The sequence below is a fragment of the Callospermophilus lateralis genome, chromosome 1, assembly GCF_048772815.1.
Source record: "Callospermophilus lateralis isolate mCalLat2 chromosome 1, mCalLat2.hap1, whole genome shotgun sequence".
In the NCBI taxonomy this organism is placed as follows: Eukaryota; Metazoa; Chordata; class Mammalia; order Rodentia; family Sciuridae; genus Callospermophilus; species Callospermophilus lateralis.
Genome location: NC_135305.1, coordinates 217,622,443 through 217,636,975, shown reverse-complemented (window position 1 = coordinate 217,636,975; position 14,533 = coordinate 217,622,443). Strand labels below are relative to the sequence as shown.

Below are 14,533 nucleotides of genomic sequence, written 5' to 3'. Positions count from 1 at the left end.
TTACTTCACTTCTATTAAGAAGTCCTTGGAGATTTAGAAAACATGAAACAATTTGACTAATTATGAGCCCTGTGCATGGAGCCCTAAGGTCATATAATAGTCAATAGTCATCCTATGTCTGCAGCTCTTCAGTTCAATGGCTCCAGTCCAGTTGGCTTCATACCTGTGTCTGATCCTTCTATGGTTTTTTGCACCAGGAAGCTCGTATCTGTCACTGTATTCATATCAATCCTGAGCACGGAGCCTGAGGCCTCCACTGGGTACCAGGCAGAGGAGGGGCATTGGATTCTCTCTGTCATGACTCAGCATAGACTCAGCACTACCCAGTAAGTGCTGGGGGAGAGGATGGATGGAGGAAGGACTCTCTGGAGTGATCTTTCCCCATCATTAAGACAACATGACAGTGTGGGGTAGATAGATATGAAAATAAAAATATGCAGAATATCAGCTACTTTAACTTTGAAGTTTATGTACCTGACAGTGGGGGAGGCACCAAAAAATCTCATTCAAAGTTTTGATTTCCTTGCACACTGGTTCTATGTGTGGAAGTAGAAATTGGGTCCTGTGAACTTTTTCCTAAGCATTTCAAATGGTTTATGAAGGTGATGAGGGGGAAGAGATTGGCAATTATCGTATCATGAACGACAGTTTCCCACAAGAGAGTCTCTAATCTCTATGTTCGGTGTAGCATGTTTCATTTCATGTACACAGTCTTCTGCAACTCAGAAGCTCCACCAACATTATTATTTTACCAAAATGGAAAGACAGCATTTTTATGTAACTTCATAATTTGTGTTTAGATGTAAAATAATTAAGCCATGATTGAATTGAGCTAAGTATCACAGACAACAAGAATTTACCCAGAATATTCTTGGAAGGTTTTCCTTATAACAACCCACACAGTTATTTCAAATACCAAGAAAAATCCCCGATACTCACTGTGTTCTTCAAATTAAGGTTCCAAGGGGATCACACAGGTCAGCAATGGTTGGCCCCAGCTGCCTCCATTATAGACAGGATGGCTGAGCTCACAGGCAAAGGTTAATGTTATGGAACTAAAGTGTGGATTTCCTAACTCTTATCCCAAATCGCTGTCTTCTCTACTGGAGCCCACTGGAAATATCTCTCCTATACAAGAGGAAATATCATAGTAATTATGCAGGGGCTCATACTAGACATACCTTGGGAATATTTTGGACAATAAATATTAACAACAATAAGTTGTTTGATGAGGACAAGTTTTTATTTAAACAAAAAAATGTTCCTGATTAATAGAACACCTGGAATGCACATCAACTAATAGAATTCAAAAAAACTGTCTGCCACCCACACATATGTGGAAATCCTCATTTGTATGATATGGACTCAGGCACAAGATTTTGGAAAGCTGGTCATAAAAAAAATAAGTTGACAAATTAATTGTTATCCCTCAGGTAATGGTGTGCATCAGCTAAGACTTTTGAGGTTAAGGAAGGTGCTTCACATGTTGATCTAAACTACTAAATTTCAGGGGCAATAAGTAATGTGTTGTAGATGGCTTGAATGAACATTGTTTTTTTTTTTTTTTGAGTAAGTCTTAAAGAAAAATGCAAATGGATATTGAAATCAAAACTAACATGAAAATATTGACAAAAATATGCACACGGAATTTATTGGAACAGTTTCTTTGATGGAATAGGTATACAGGAAATGGAATCATGCAGAGATATTAAGAACCACATTTCATATGTAATAATTTAAATCCTGGTAAAATGTTGATTGTGAAGCACATAGTAGTAAATGTTTATTTTTAATATGGGCAGTAGTTATTGTTAATAGTCACAGAAAATCACACTAATAGAGCATTTTCAGAATGCCAGCAAATATTCTAAGGCTGTGATTCTCAACCCTGGTATAAGACAGGATGACCAAGATATTCACTAGCTGATATTATAATCCAACTGATTTTAATCCTGTACCAGGGCATCTTGGTATTTCAAAATATTCACAAGTAAATATTATAAATGAGACCAAAAACTGCTACTTCATGCGATTAAAAAAATATCTTAAAGCATTTCAAAAATAACACATAAGCTAGGAAATTATTTTACCCAGTTTACATGTAACTAAATGGTCCAGATGTGTTTAAATAATGGTTGTGTTTTTCCCAGTTAAATGACAGTGTGACTTGACAAAGGAATGAACCTGAGCTGCCTTCATGTAGCTGATGTAGGAGAATTATAATCCATTTACCAGGAAATATTGATATGAAAATTTACTAAATGGTATTAGAAGTATCATATCCCAAACTTTGGTTCTGTGTGTTCCCTAATGCTAAAGTCCTCAAACATATGTAAAAGGGTTTATGATCAGAAGAACAAAGAAGCAGTGTACCTAAGCCATTATAAAGTTTTTAGAAAGCAAGGAATATATTTCTTTAGTAGATATTGAGGGAAGACATATAGAGTTGACAAAATAAACATATACACAACAAGAAAATTCAAAAGTGCTAATATTTCATTATCAGTGAATCATTGATGGGGCAATGTGCCCTAAGGCTGATGATATTGGTTATGTACATTCATTTTAAACATATTAATCAAAATTAGAGTCCAACACCAATAATGATTCAAGCTATCTATTACATTAGTGTTGAAATACATACAAAATTTGAGTGAGGACTTCATTCACACAGGAGGAAAAATAGAATGTACGAGAAGCAGAAAAACTCAGGGGAAATAAGTAGTGCACAATGCTTTCTGATGTAAATGATCAAATTTAGTGTACTAAAATAAGTAAAAAAAGAAACAAAAGGTGGAGGGAAGGAATTCCATGAAAATAGAAGAGGTATCAGAGAGTAGAGAAAGGGGATTGAGGGGGAGAATGGAAGGACTGGGAAAAGGAGGAGCCAGGGACTGAGCTAGACCAAGCTCTCCTTCCTGCATATGTGAATATACCACCATGAATCTCACTTTTACTTATATCCACACGACAAACATATGCATGGTGTTTAAATATTCTAGGCTAATGTACTGGGTAACATTGTGTTCATGCTTGCATGTATTTATTGGTTTCCTTTTTCCAATACATTTTTCTTTTTCAAAAGGTGCCCAAGCAAAACTGAACTGAAAAATCTAACACTTGCCTCTGAATTCTATCTCATGGCACTCTCAGAGGACCCAGACCTGCAGCCTGTCCTCTTTGGACTGTTCTTATCCATGTACCTGGTCCCATGCTTGGAAACCTGCTCATCATCCTGGCTGTCAGCTCTGACCCCCACCTCCACACTCCCATGTACCTCTTCCTCGCCAACCTGTCCTTGGCTGATATTGGTTTCATCTCCACCATGGTCCCAAACATGATTGTGGGCATCCAGACTCAGAGCATAGCCATCTCCTATGTAGGCTGCCTGACACAGATGTCTTTTTTTCTCATTTTCAGGTGCATGGATGATATGCTTCTGACTGTGATGGCCTATAACCGCTTTGTGGCCATCTGTCACCCCCTGCATTACCCAGTCATCATGAATCCTCGCCTCTGTGGCTTTTTAGTTCTGGTGTCTCTTTTGCTTAGCTTTTTGGAATCCCAGCTCCACAATTTATTGCCTTATACTTCACCTACTTCAAAGATGTGGAAATTGCTAATTTCTTCTGTCAACCTTCTCAGATCCTTAGTCTTATCTGTTTTGATACCTTTACCAAAAATATCGACATGTATATTGCCATCTATGGCTTTCTTCCTGTCTTAGGGATCTTTTTTCTCTTATTATAAAATAGTTTCCTCCATTCTGTGAATTCCATCCTCAGGTGGGAAGTACAAAGCCTTCTCTACCTGTTGGTCTCACCTGGTAGTTATTGGCTTATTTTATGGAACTGCCATTGGAGTGTACCTTGCTTCAGCTGTATCAGACTCTCCTAGAAAGATTGCTGTGTTCTCCGTGATGTACACTGTGGTCACCCCCATGCTGAACCCCTTCATCTACAGCCTGAAGAACAAGGACATTAAAACTGCCCTCATGAAGCTACATAGCAGGCCATTCTAGTCTCATTATCATTTTCTTTCTTTCTGTAGTTCAGGTTGAAAAAACCAACCATATAGACCTACATTCTCCTTTACGTGACTCTAGGAGTATGATGGCTTTCATTTCACTCCATGTTTCATATGTAGATATTGCTTCCTTTGGTTTGTGTTTAATTGAATTTTATGAGTATTCAGAAACATTTTTGTCATCATCAACTTTTGTAATTTCTGAACAACAATGGCCTCCAAATGAAATGTTAAACTCTCTTTCTTAGCCAGGGGTCAGGGTGTGGCACCAGGATTAAACCCAGGGTCTTTTAACAAATTGCAGTTGTAAAAGATAAGCACTGAATTTTTAAATGATAACAAAAAAAGGGGAAAGGATTTTGCACTGTGTAAACACAAACATGTTACCATCTGCCAGCATCCAGAGTGAAAGAAATCTTAGAGTCCAAATAAATTAAATGATGATGATAATGATGATGATGCTGACAACCACCATGATAACAACAATGATATCTTCCCTTAATGAGTTCTTACCATTTTTAAAAGTGCTACAAGTAGGGCTGGAGTTTTGGCTCAGTGGTAGAATGCTTGCCTGGCATGTGTGAGGCCCTGGGTTTGATCCTCAGCACCACTTACAAGTAAATTAATTAAATAAAGGTCCATTAACAACTAAAAAATCTAAAGTGCTATACTAACTATCATTAAAAATGAAAACATTAAGCCTTTGGATGATTACCAAGTTCTAGCACACAGCTAATAAATTCAGGAACTGGTTTAAAAAAATCAAATTTTCTGTTTCTAAAGCCCATAAATTGAATCTATTAAGGTGAGAATGAAAGTTTAAATAATCAATTTTTAACAAGGCACTGAAGACTGTTTTAATCAATACATTCTACCACATCTTCTCAGCACCCTCTTGGTTAAGTGAGTCTTTTTCCCTCATAAATTTACAGTTGAATAAGTTGAACGGAATGTGTTTTCTACCATATTCAAAGTCACACTGTTTTTATTAGTTTACCTTTATACACCTGAATGGTTTACTTTTAAAAATGTACTTCTTTAAAGTAATAAGAGGAATGAATATCTTTTGATAGGAAACCCTTTGCCTGGTCTTTGACAAAATTACCTGCTATCATACCTGGCCCTGGCAGATAAGCACTGTGGTGGCCCTTAATTGCTGCTGAAGAATCTGGGGGTTAGGGAGGATCCCTGAAGAAAGCCAGGTGGGGGAGTAAGATGTTGGCAAAGGTCTCCAGCCCTTGGCTCCCCATAGACACACCAGTATGATCAGCTGTGCCCTAAACTACCTTCGAGAGAGCTAAAGGAGTTGGGTCAGAGGACGTGGCACCCATTCTAGGGGTTGTAATGAGTGGAGCTCTGAGGTAGCGATGGCCTCAAGTTTTCAGGAAATATCTGGGGAGTTGAGGGTCTTCCAGTTCCAGATATTTCTCTGTGTGTGTGTGTGTGTGTGTGTGTGTGTGTGTGTTTCGTGTTTCTTTTTAAATTCACGTATGGGTTGTCACAGTACTCTTAGACTTAAACTGAATTTCCTGAGACATTTGTACAGTCTTTTCCCATCTTTAGATTCCTTAGTGTTTTCCAGTCCTGGACATTTTAATAAGGTGTTTCTGGTTTTATTTATTTATTTTTTTGTTTTGATTTTGTTTTTTTTTTTTTTTTCTGATGGACAAAGTAGGACTTAAATTAAGAGTGGTCTGTGGCAATCTTCCCTCCTCAGAGCTACCTGGCTGAGAGACCCCCATGCTGTGGAAGTGGAGTCAGTTCGTCCTTAACTGTTGTGAATAACACTTTAACACATGCCTACTCAAGTTGCATATGGAGGGCAGGGTGCCTCTGGAGGACCGAGAGAGAATGTGAAGAAGGCCAGATGGCAGGTATTGAGAGGTGGATGGAGTGGAAGAATCTATTGGCTAAGGCATTTAGAATGACTGTGCCATAGGACAAAAGAATGCTGTTTTTCACTTGAAGTCATTTCATAGAGGGTGACACGAACAGGACACTCACACCACAGTCAAAGAAAAATTTACAATACGTGACATGTTAAAACTGAGGGTAGCATGTAACTTGTTCTTATCCCAATTCTCCTCCTATGGTGAGTACCTGAAAAAAAAAATTAAAACCAGAACTTCTTGCATTCTTTATTAGATATCTCCAATTTAAAAAAAAAAGCATGTCTTCATTATTGTATACATTTACTTTTGTAGAACTGTTTAAAATCTATATTTTATTCTATAACTCTTAATCTTGGGAGGAAATAATTCCATTCTTCATCATATTAAAACAAATAAGCTCACATTTCTTCTCTCAAGAGTTTATGTAGCATACTATAGAAAGTCAAGCAATCTAGGGAGGAATTGAAATACTGGATGTATGTCTATAAAATATAAATATTTAGTATTTTAATAGGATATTGTGATGGCTAATTTTATGTATAATATTGGTGGGCTATTGGTGTCTAGATTTTTGATCAAACATCATCCTGGGTATATGTGTCTGTAAGTGTCTAATTATTTTAGTTGAGTTTATCCTTTTAGTCAATAGACCAAGTAAAGCAGATTGTCCCTGCCCCGTATTGGTCTGTTTTCTGTTGCTGTAACAAAATATCTTAGGCAGAGTAACCTATACAGAAAAGAAGGTTTATTTAGCTCACAGTTTTGAAGACTGAACCTATAAACAGTCTGGCACTGGCTGTACTGAGAGCCTCAGGACAAATGAGATTACAATTGTGCAAACACCTGTGAGGCAGAGAACCCATGGCAATGCAGAATGCCAGAAAATGAAGAGGGGCCAATCATATTCTTTTATAGGAAACCTGAAATATGATCCCACTTACCACATCTCTCAGGGATGTCCTGAACAACGACATATATTTAAAACAAGCTTTATTTCTTCAGCACATTTTGAAATATTACAATTGTTGACAAATCTCAACATACATTTTCCCCCCTGTTACAATCACTCAGTTTTCACTCGAAAATAGAAGTAAAGCTAGTTATTATAATGGAGTGAATTGCATATGGGCAATAAGCTGGATAGTTACTACAGGACAAAGGCCAAAAGGGGACACTGAGTCACAGAGACAGTAAGTGAAGGAGCCTGTCAATCACTGAGGATTCAGGAGTGGGAAGGGAGTGAGCACACCCTGTAACTCCAACCTCTGAAATGTGATGAGGTGTCAGAGCCAACAAACTGAAAAAAGATGCGCCCATGAGGTAGAATTCCTAGGTCTAGGTGTTACTACTCATGGCTTCTTCCACATACATTCCAACGGAGCAGCTCAGGTCCTGACATAGACTTTCCCACTGTGGAACCTCCTTAGGGCATTTTTAATGTCCCTGTTCCTCAGGCTGTAGATGAAGGGATTCAACATGGGGGTGACAATGGTGTACATCACTGAGGAGGCCACACCCTTTCTGGGAGAATGTGATACAGCTGACCCAAGGTACACCCCAACACTTGTCCCATAAAATAAGCCAACAACTGAGAGGTGAGACCCACAGGTGGAGAAGGCTTTGTACTTCCCCCCTGAGGATGGGATTCGCAGAATGGAGGAAACAATTTTGTAGTAAGAGAAGAGTATTACTGAGATAGGGAAAAAACCAAATATGGCACCAACAAAACATGTGACTAGGTTTTTGATGAAGGGTTCAGAACAGTCAAGATTAAGGATTTGAGCAGGTTCACAGCAGAAATTATAAATTTCCACACTATTGAAGTAAGCAAATTGTAAGACAATGAAATTATGCACTTGGGAGTCCAAAAGGCTAAATAAAAAAGACACAAAAACCAAGAAGCCACAGAGGCGAGGGTTCATGATTACTGGGTAATGCAGGGGATGACAGATAGCTACAAACCGGTCATAGGCCATTACAGTCAGAAGCAGATCATCCATACATCCAAAAATGATGAGGCAAGACATCTGTGTCAGGCAGCCCACATAGGAGATGGCTCTGCTGTGAGTTTGAATGTTCACCAGCATCTTTGGAACCGTGGTGGAGATGAAGCAGATGTCAGCCAAGGACAGGTTGGAGAGGAAGAAGTACATGGGGGTGTGGAGGTAGGGGTCAGAGCTGACAGCCAGGAAAATGAGCAGGTTCCCAAGCACTGTGACCAGGTACATGGACAGGAACAGTCCAAAGAAGACAGGCTGCAGGTCTGGATCCTCTGAGAGTCCTATGAGATGGAATTCTGATATCTGTGTTAAATTTTGTGGTTCCGTATTTCTTGGGCATCTTTTGCAAAAAGAAAAAAATGTAAAATTGTTGGTGAAAAAAAGAAGTAAGTTAACAGGCACCCAGTACTCCATATATATTTTGAACTCATATATTCACAATTTAAGAGTTCACACTTCAGTTCTGTAAACCCTCAGTAATGTTTCTCAGTTGGGACAAACCCAAACTTTCAACTATCCCGATTCATGGTTTCTGTGTTATTCACTTTCTTTTTTGCACACATACTTTGGAGAGACTTAAGTTGAACCCTGAAAACCAAGAACATCAGTGATAACAACTCCAAGCTCACCTTGCAATATGACCTATTCTTTTGAGAAAATAATAGAGAAAAAGTAAGAGTTCCCACTTCCAGAAAAACAAACAGAAACCAACATCACTGTAAAGGAATTTAATAAGCATTGAAATTTACCTTATTCTTACCTTAAGCCAAAGTGCAGTATCTATGTACTTGAAATGCACAATATTACAAAATCTACAAGAGTTAGACTGCATTATTATAATGCTATTAGAGTTGACAGTTGGAAATCAGAATACATAGTTATGTGCCAGTAATTCCCAGAAGGTTTTCTTCTTTGTTAGGTTTCTGATTTACTTCCTTTATTCAAGTACTCACTCAAATTTTGATAGTCTTTTAAGAAGTATTTAATATAAAAGTCTTATCTCTGATGGTAATGAACTTCAACTTTACATAAATAGTGTTTGGGTAAATGCACATAATCTTATGATGTTGCTGACCAAATATGATCTTAGTGTGTCACTGTACCAGTCAAGGATCAAAAAGTAATGAAATTTGAAGAAATGCTTTTTAATTATTTTATTTCTTCTTAATTTTATTTTTAATTTTAGTTTATTTTTGTTAACTTCCTATAAACTCAGTAGTTCATCTGCTATTAAGACCACTCAAGGCTTTTTATACTTTTGAAATGCACTAGCTTATATCAACACCCGGATTCCATTCTCTCTGTGAAGTGCATACCTCTACTTCAGATGGGTTAGAAGACACACAGCATGACCCAAGGGAAGGAAGTCATTTAACTTGTCCTTTTATTCTTAGGATAATTCTTTCAAAATTCTGTGCCTTTTTCCTTATTACACAAGTTAGAATTCTCCCAAACAATGTAAATGGAGGATAATTGAATTCCAAGCATAGATATATACTCGCTTTTACTATTAATCACCTACAGTTGTTACCCCTCCAAATTATCAGTCATTATACAATGCATACCCTTATTCTTATTATGCACCATCAAAAATACTCCTAAATTCCCCATGAAAAGGGAAGATAGGTAGGTGGAATAGGAGAAGGGGGTTGAGGAGGAGGGAGGAAGAATAGGAAAGGGAAGAACAGTGGAATGAACCTGACCAAATTTTCTTATGTCCATATATGAATATACCACTGTGAAGTTCACCTTGATGTATATCCATATTGCATGAAATTTCAAAAAAAAAAACTATAAGCAGTTGGAAAAAGAACCAATAGTTGAAGGAGAAGTACAGGAAGTGAAGAAGGGAGATAAGGGTAAGTATTGGAACAAGCTATATCCTGTGCTTGTGTAACTACATCAAAATGAACCCCCACATTATACAACTGTGAATAAAATCTTAGTGTATTCCACAAAAATATTCTTGTCTTTTCCTCTTTAAAATTTATTATTGTATTTTTTAATCCTTGTCTGTTTAAATTTATATATGTTTTAAAGTAAGGCTTGAAGTTCATTTTCCCTACACATTTATTCAATTGTTTCAGAAGCATTAAATGCAAAGGAAAAAAGTCTTTTCTTCATTGAATTTTCTTGGTACCATCACTGAAAATGAATCGATCATACCTGTCTGGGTCTATTTTTTTTAATTCCTGACTTCCATCTAGTAACAATTCTTCCAAGATAAATCAAAGAGAAATTTCATCCTGCATGGGTGATAATATTCCCATTTGGCTCCAATATGAGGGACATTGGCATGGGATGGGAGGTAGAGAGTCAACAGTCAGTCCCTCATCACTGACCTGCTACTATATGAAGAACGAGGGTAACTTTCTCCACACCTCTTTTCTCAGTATGAAGAATAACACTCATCTCCAAAACACTCATGCTACATATCTAAGTTTGGAAACTAATACGTATATAATCATCATGGGTTCTGTTCAAAAAGTGAAGAATTCAACAATTATACAGTGAATTTGTGGATAAATACAACTATCAAAGTTACTGAATCTTTGGAATGATGCAAAACTCCAATATAGGTCTCACCCCAAGACCTAAGGCTCACCTGGCCACTAATATTTATGCATATTTTTCTTATTTTATTGCATGAAAAATCTCTGCCAAATTTTTTTATTCATACATTATAGTTGTACATATTTATGGGATTTGTTGTTGCATATTTGTACATGCTCACAGAATAAATTTGTCCAATAAATGTCAATGCACCTAAATGGAATCATAGGGCCCAGGTGACCATGGCACAGACACAGACAGTAGCTATTGTGACCTGTCTCTAGTTCTGTGGCACATTCTTAAAAGAGATAAAAGGGCAGGAAGGGAAATACAAGAACACTGGGTCCACACTGAGTAGGCCAAGTACTGTGGACCAGAAAAGGGTCCCTTTAATATTTAACAGAGACTTTTCCCTTTTTATGTCCCCTTTTGTGCTAAACAAGGTTCTGGGGAAATGGAAATCAGATTAATCATCCCTCTATAGATGTTGGCATATAGTTACACAAGAAAAATAAAAAGTCTTGTTACAAAAATAGGAAATCTGTACCATCAGGTCACAGAATCTTTTACTTAAGTGGTGTGATGACTTAACCTTATCATTACTACCAATAATAACATGCAAGTTTTATTTTTCCCAATTTTATGCATTTAGTACATATTAAACACACAGGGAGCATCAATTATCTGCTTGATCCTAACTCAACACAGTTGTCTCAACTATAAATAAACTGAGAGCCTTACAACCTTCTTTTTATGGAAATAGTTTAAGCAACAGGATATAAAATTAAGTTCCCAGCTCTGGGTAACATGGACTGATCTTTTTCATTGTTTCAGGACCATCTGGAAGTTTTTAGCAGAGGTACAGAGGTCTTCATCAGAGTCTCATATCTGGTACCTATTTCAACTCTTTCCAGTTTCCTGAGTAATAATGAAGCCATTATTAATCTGACTCAAAGACTTTATAGGTTAAGTGGTCTGACTTTAAGAATGTGGGAAGATGTGGACAGCTGCAAGGTCATCCTGGAGTGGGAAAGAGAGCAGTCTGTGCTGAATGATGGTGTCTTTTCTTTCTGTGATCTTTTTCTAAGATCTCGGTCATTGTTCCCATAATCACTGCTTCTGGTGACACCTGCTGATCTGTTCTGTGCCTTACCAGATACCCCCAAATGTAAGTGCACCCTGAGGGGCAGGTCTCATGCTGGAGTAACGGGCAAGTTAAATGATGGTTAACTCAAGGGCACAACCTGTGAGGATTCTCCTTCCCAGAGTCCCTGTTCCATAACCAGACAGCTCAATTCCACATAAACTCAGAGTTTACAAGCAAAAAGCATAGCAGGAGTTTCATAAAAATTCTGTTCTCTTATCTTTTCTGTAAAATGAACATAAGGTGCTTCTAACCTGAGAAGGACTATGCAGGAAAACTGAAATAATCTACGTAGAATGTATAGCCCAGAGCCTGGCACTCTGGAAGCTTTAAATAATGTTTCCTGCTATTATGAACACTATCCTCATCCTCCTCTTCACCTTCATAAACCTTTTGGAAAACTAAGGAAACAGCTTAATGGGAGCTATCTTCTTCTATTGTGGAAGGGAGAGTTTATGGTAAATAGAACAAGTTTGGAAGGAAAGTAAAACTTTGAATGAGTTTTCTAGGACATTTGACACAACTGAGAACATAAACTTTACAGTCGTCACACCCAAGACTTTTTTTTTACATACATGACAATAGTGGAATGTGATTTTGCATATCATTATTCTCATATCTGGCTACTCAAAATGAACGTTTGCTGTGATAATGAGGAAACAATTCTTTGGACAGACCTTCCTCCATCCTTTATCTCCTCCAGCACTTACTGCATCTCTGATGGATCATGGCAGAACCGTGATGATCTAAGTTTCATCTATTCTCTGATACCCATTGAAGGCTCCAGCTCCATCCACAGGATTGATACCAGTGCAGTTTCACATAGGATTTCTCTGATGCTACCAATCATGGGAGGAGACACAGGTATGGAGGCCACTGAACTTGGAACCATGAAGCTGAAGGGCTGCAGGCACAGGCTCATTATTGATGATTATATAATGTTGAGACCCAATGCACAGAGCTGATTATTAGCCAAATTGGTCCAGTTTGTCACTAACACTAAAGACTTTCCCATAGTAATGGGAAGATAGAAAGGAATATTCCACAGAAGTTTGAAAGCTCTTCTGTCACATGGGAGGAAGCTCATCTTTAATTTATATATATATATATATAGCTATTAGGTTGTTATTTCTAGTTTTACTATGGTAGTATTAAAATTCCCAAACAATTTATAACTTTCACCATTATGAGGCACATGGTACAGTAGTATTAATTACCATCATGCTGTGGTGCATTCATCATCAACATCCATCTCCAGAAATTTCTCATCTTCCCAAACAGAAACATTCTACCTATCGGAAAAAATTCCACATTCACTGGGCGTCATGGCAAATGCCTATAATCCCAGCAGCTGGGGAGGCTGAGGCAGAAGGATTACAGTTCAAAGCCAGCTTCAGCAACTTAGGGAGGCCCTGTCTCCAAATATAATATAAAAGAGGCTGGGGATGTGGCTCCGTGGTTAAGCACCCCTGGGTTTAATCCCTGGAACCAAAAAATAATAATAAAATTCCCCATTCAGCTGCCCCAAAATTAGCTACAACTGTTCTATTATAAAACAAAATGATAGATTAAAATCATTATAGCATATAAAAAAAATAATGTGACCACAGAGGCAAGATATCAAGGTATAGATATTTAGTTTTGCTGTCTTTCCTACCCTACAATTAAATTGTTTTCTCAGGTCATTAGAGTGGGTTAATGGGGCATAATTTCATTTGTAATTCTGTTAGTTAAAATAATAAATTATTACTCATCTGAAATAGTATTAATATTCAGAATATATAAAAACCTGAAAACATTAACAATAAAAATAAGTAAACCAATAAAAAATGGGCAAATGACCTAAAGAGACATTTCTCAAAAGGAATACAAACAGCCAATGAATATATGGGGAATGCCCAACATCTTTGGCCATCAAGAAAATGCAAATTGAAATTGAAACATGATTACACCTTGGAATAGCTATTATCAAAAGCAGTGAAGCAAGGAAAAAAGTAACCAGTGCTGGCAAGGATGTGGGTATGAAGCCCTTATGCATCATTGGTGGAACTGTAAACTAGTATAGCCATCACAGAAAACAGTAAGAAGTTTCTTATAAGACTAAAAATGGAACTATCATATGATACACCTGTATTACTAGTGGGTGTGTGTCCACAGTGTGTGTCAGTGTACAAAAGAGGCACCTGCACACCTGTGTTCATTCTGGCACTGTTCAAAGTAGCTAATTCTGGACAGCTTACACCCCACAACAACATATGAATTGATGGAGAAAACATGGTCTTTAGTAGTAGTAGTAGTAGTAGTAGTGGTGGTAGTGATGGTATTCAGCCACACCCACGCCCCAAAAATGAAATTCTGTCATTTGTAGGAAACCAGTGGAATGGGAAGTTATCACACTAACAGAAATAAGTCATATACAGAAAGACAAGCATTGTCTGTTTTCTGTCATCTATGGAAACTTAAAGAATGACCTAAGAGGAGAAAGACTATCAGGGACTGGACTAATGACCAGGGGGCAAGGGAGAGAAGGGAGAATGGGAAAGGTTAGACGGGAAGGTGGATCCACACACAACATATTGATGTGTGGAAAAGTCACAGGAAAACCCATCAATATGTGCAATCAACACAAGTTCATCAAAAAGCATGTGTGTGTATATTTATATACACACATATACATGTATGTGTGTGTATAAGTAGACATTAATATGTATGTATGTATACATACACACACATATTTCTAGCTTTAGTTGTAATTACAGTTATAGCTATAGGTTGGATCTGAAATGTCCCCCAAAGGCTTTGTCCCCAAAGGTGATGCTGTGGAAGGTGGTCAAGAATTTAGGAGGTGGAACCTAGTTGAAGGAAATAGGTCACTGGGAGTGAGTTGATTTAAAGGGCATAAGATATTCTTGGTCACT

The 14,533-nt window shown here is 37.6% G+C and overlaps 1 protein-coding gene across 1 annotated transcript; it reads right to left on the bottom strand.

Annotated features, from left to right (window-relative positions):
* Positions 1–7,303: 7,303 nt before the first annotated feature.
* LOC143400900 (olfactory receptor 7E178-like) lies at positions 7,304–12,942 on the bottom strand. The gene is made up of 2 exons (XM_076857870.2): positions 12,908–12,942; positions 7,304–8,258 (listed from the first exon to the last, which is right to left on the bottom strand). The coding sequence occupies exons 1-2, from the start codon at positions 12,940–12,942 to the stop codon at positions 7,304–7,306; spliced, it is 990 nt and encodes a 329-aa protein (XP_076713985.2).
* Positions 12,943–14,533: the final 1,591 nt, after the last annotated feature.

Coding starts and splice junctions, on each gene's coding strand:
- LOC143400900 (XM_076857870.2), bottom strand. CDS start 12,942: ATGACGCCCAGTGAATGTGGAATTTTTTCCGATAG. Junction 8,259..12,907: donor TGTGGAATTTTTTCCGATAG/GTAGAATGTTTC, acceptor TTTTTGCAAAAG/ATGCCCAAGAAATACGGAAC.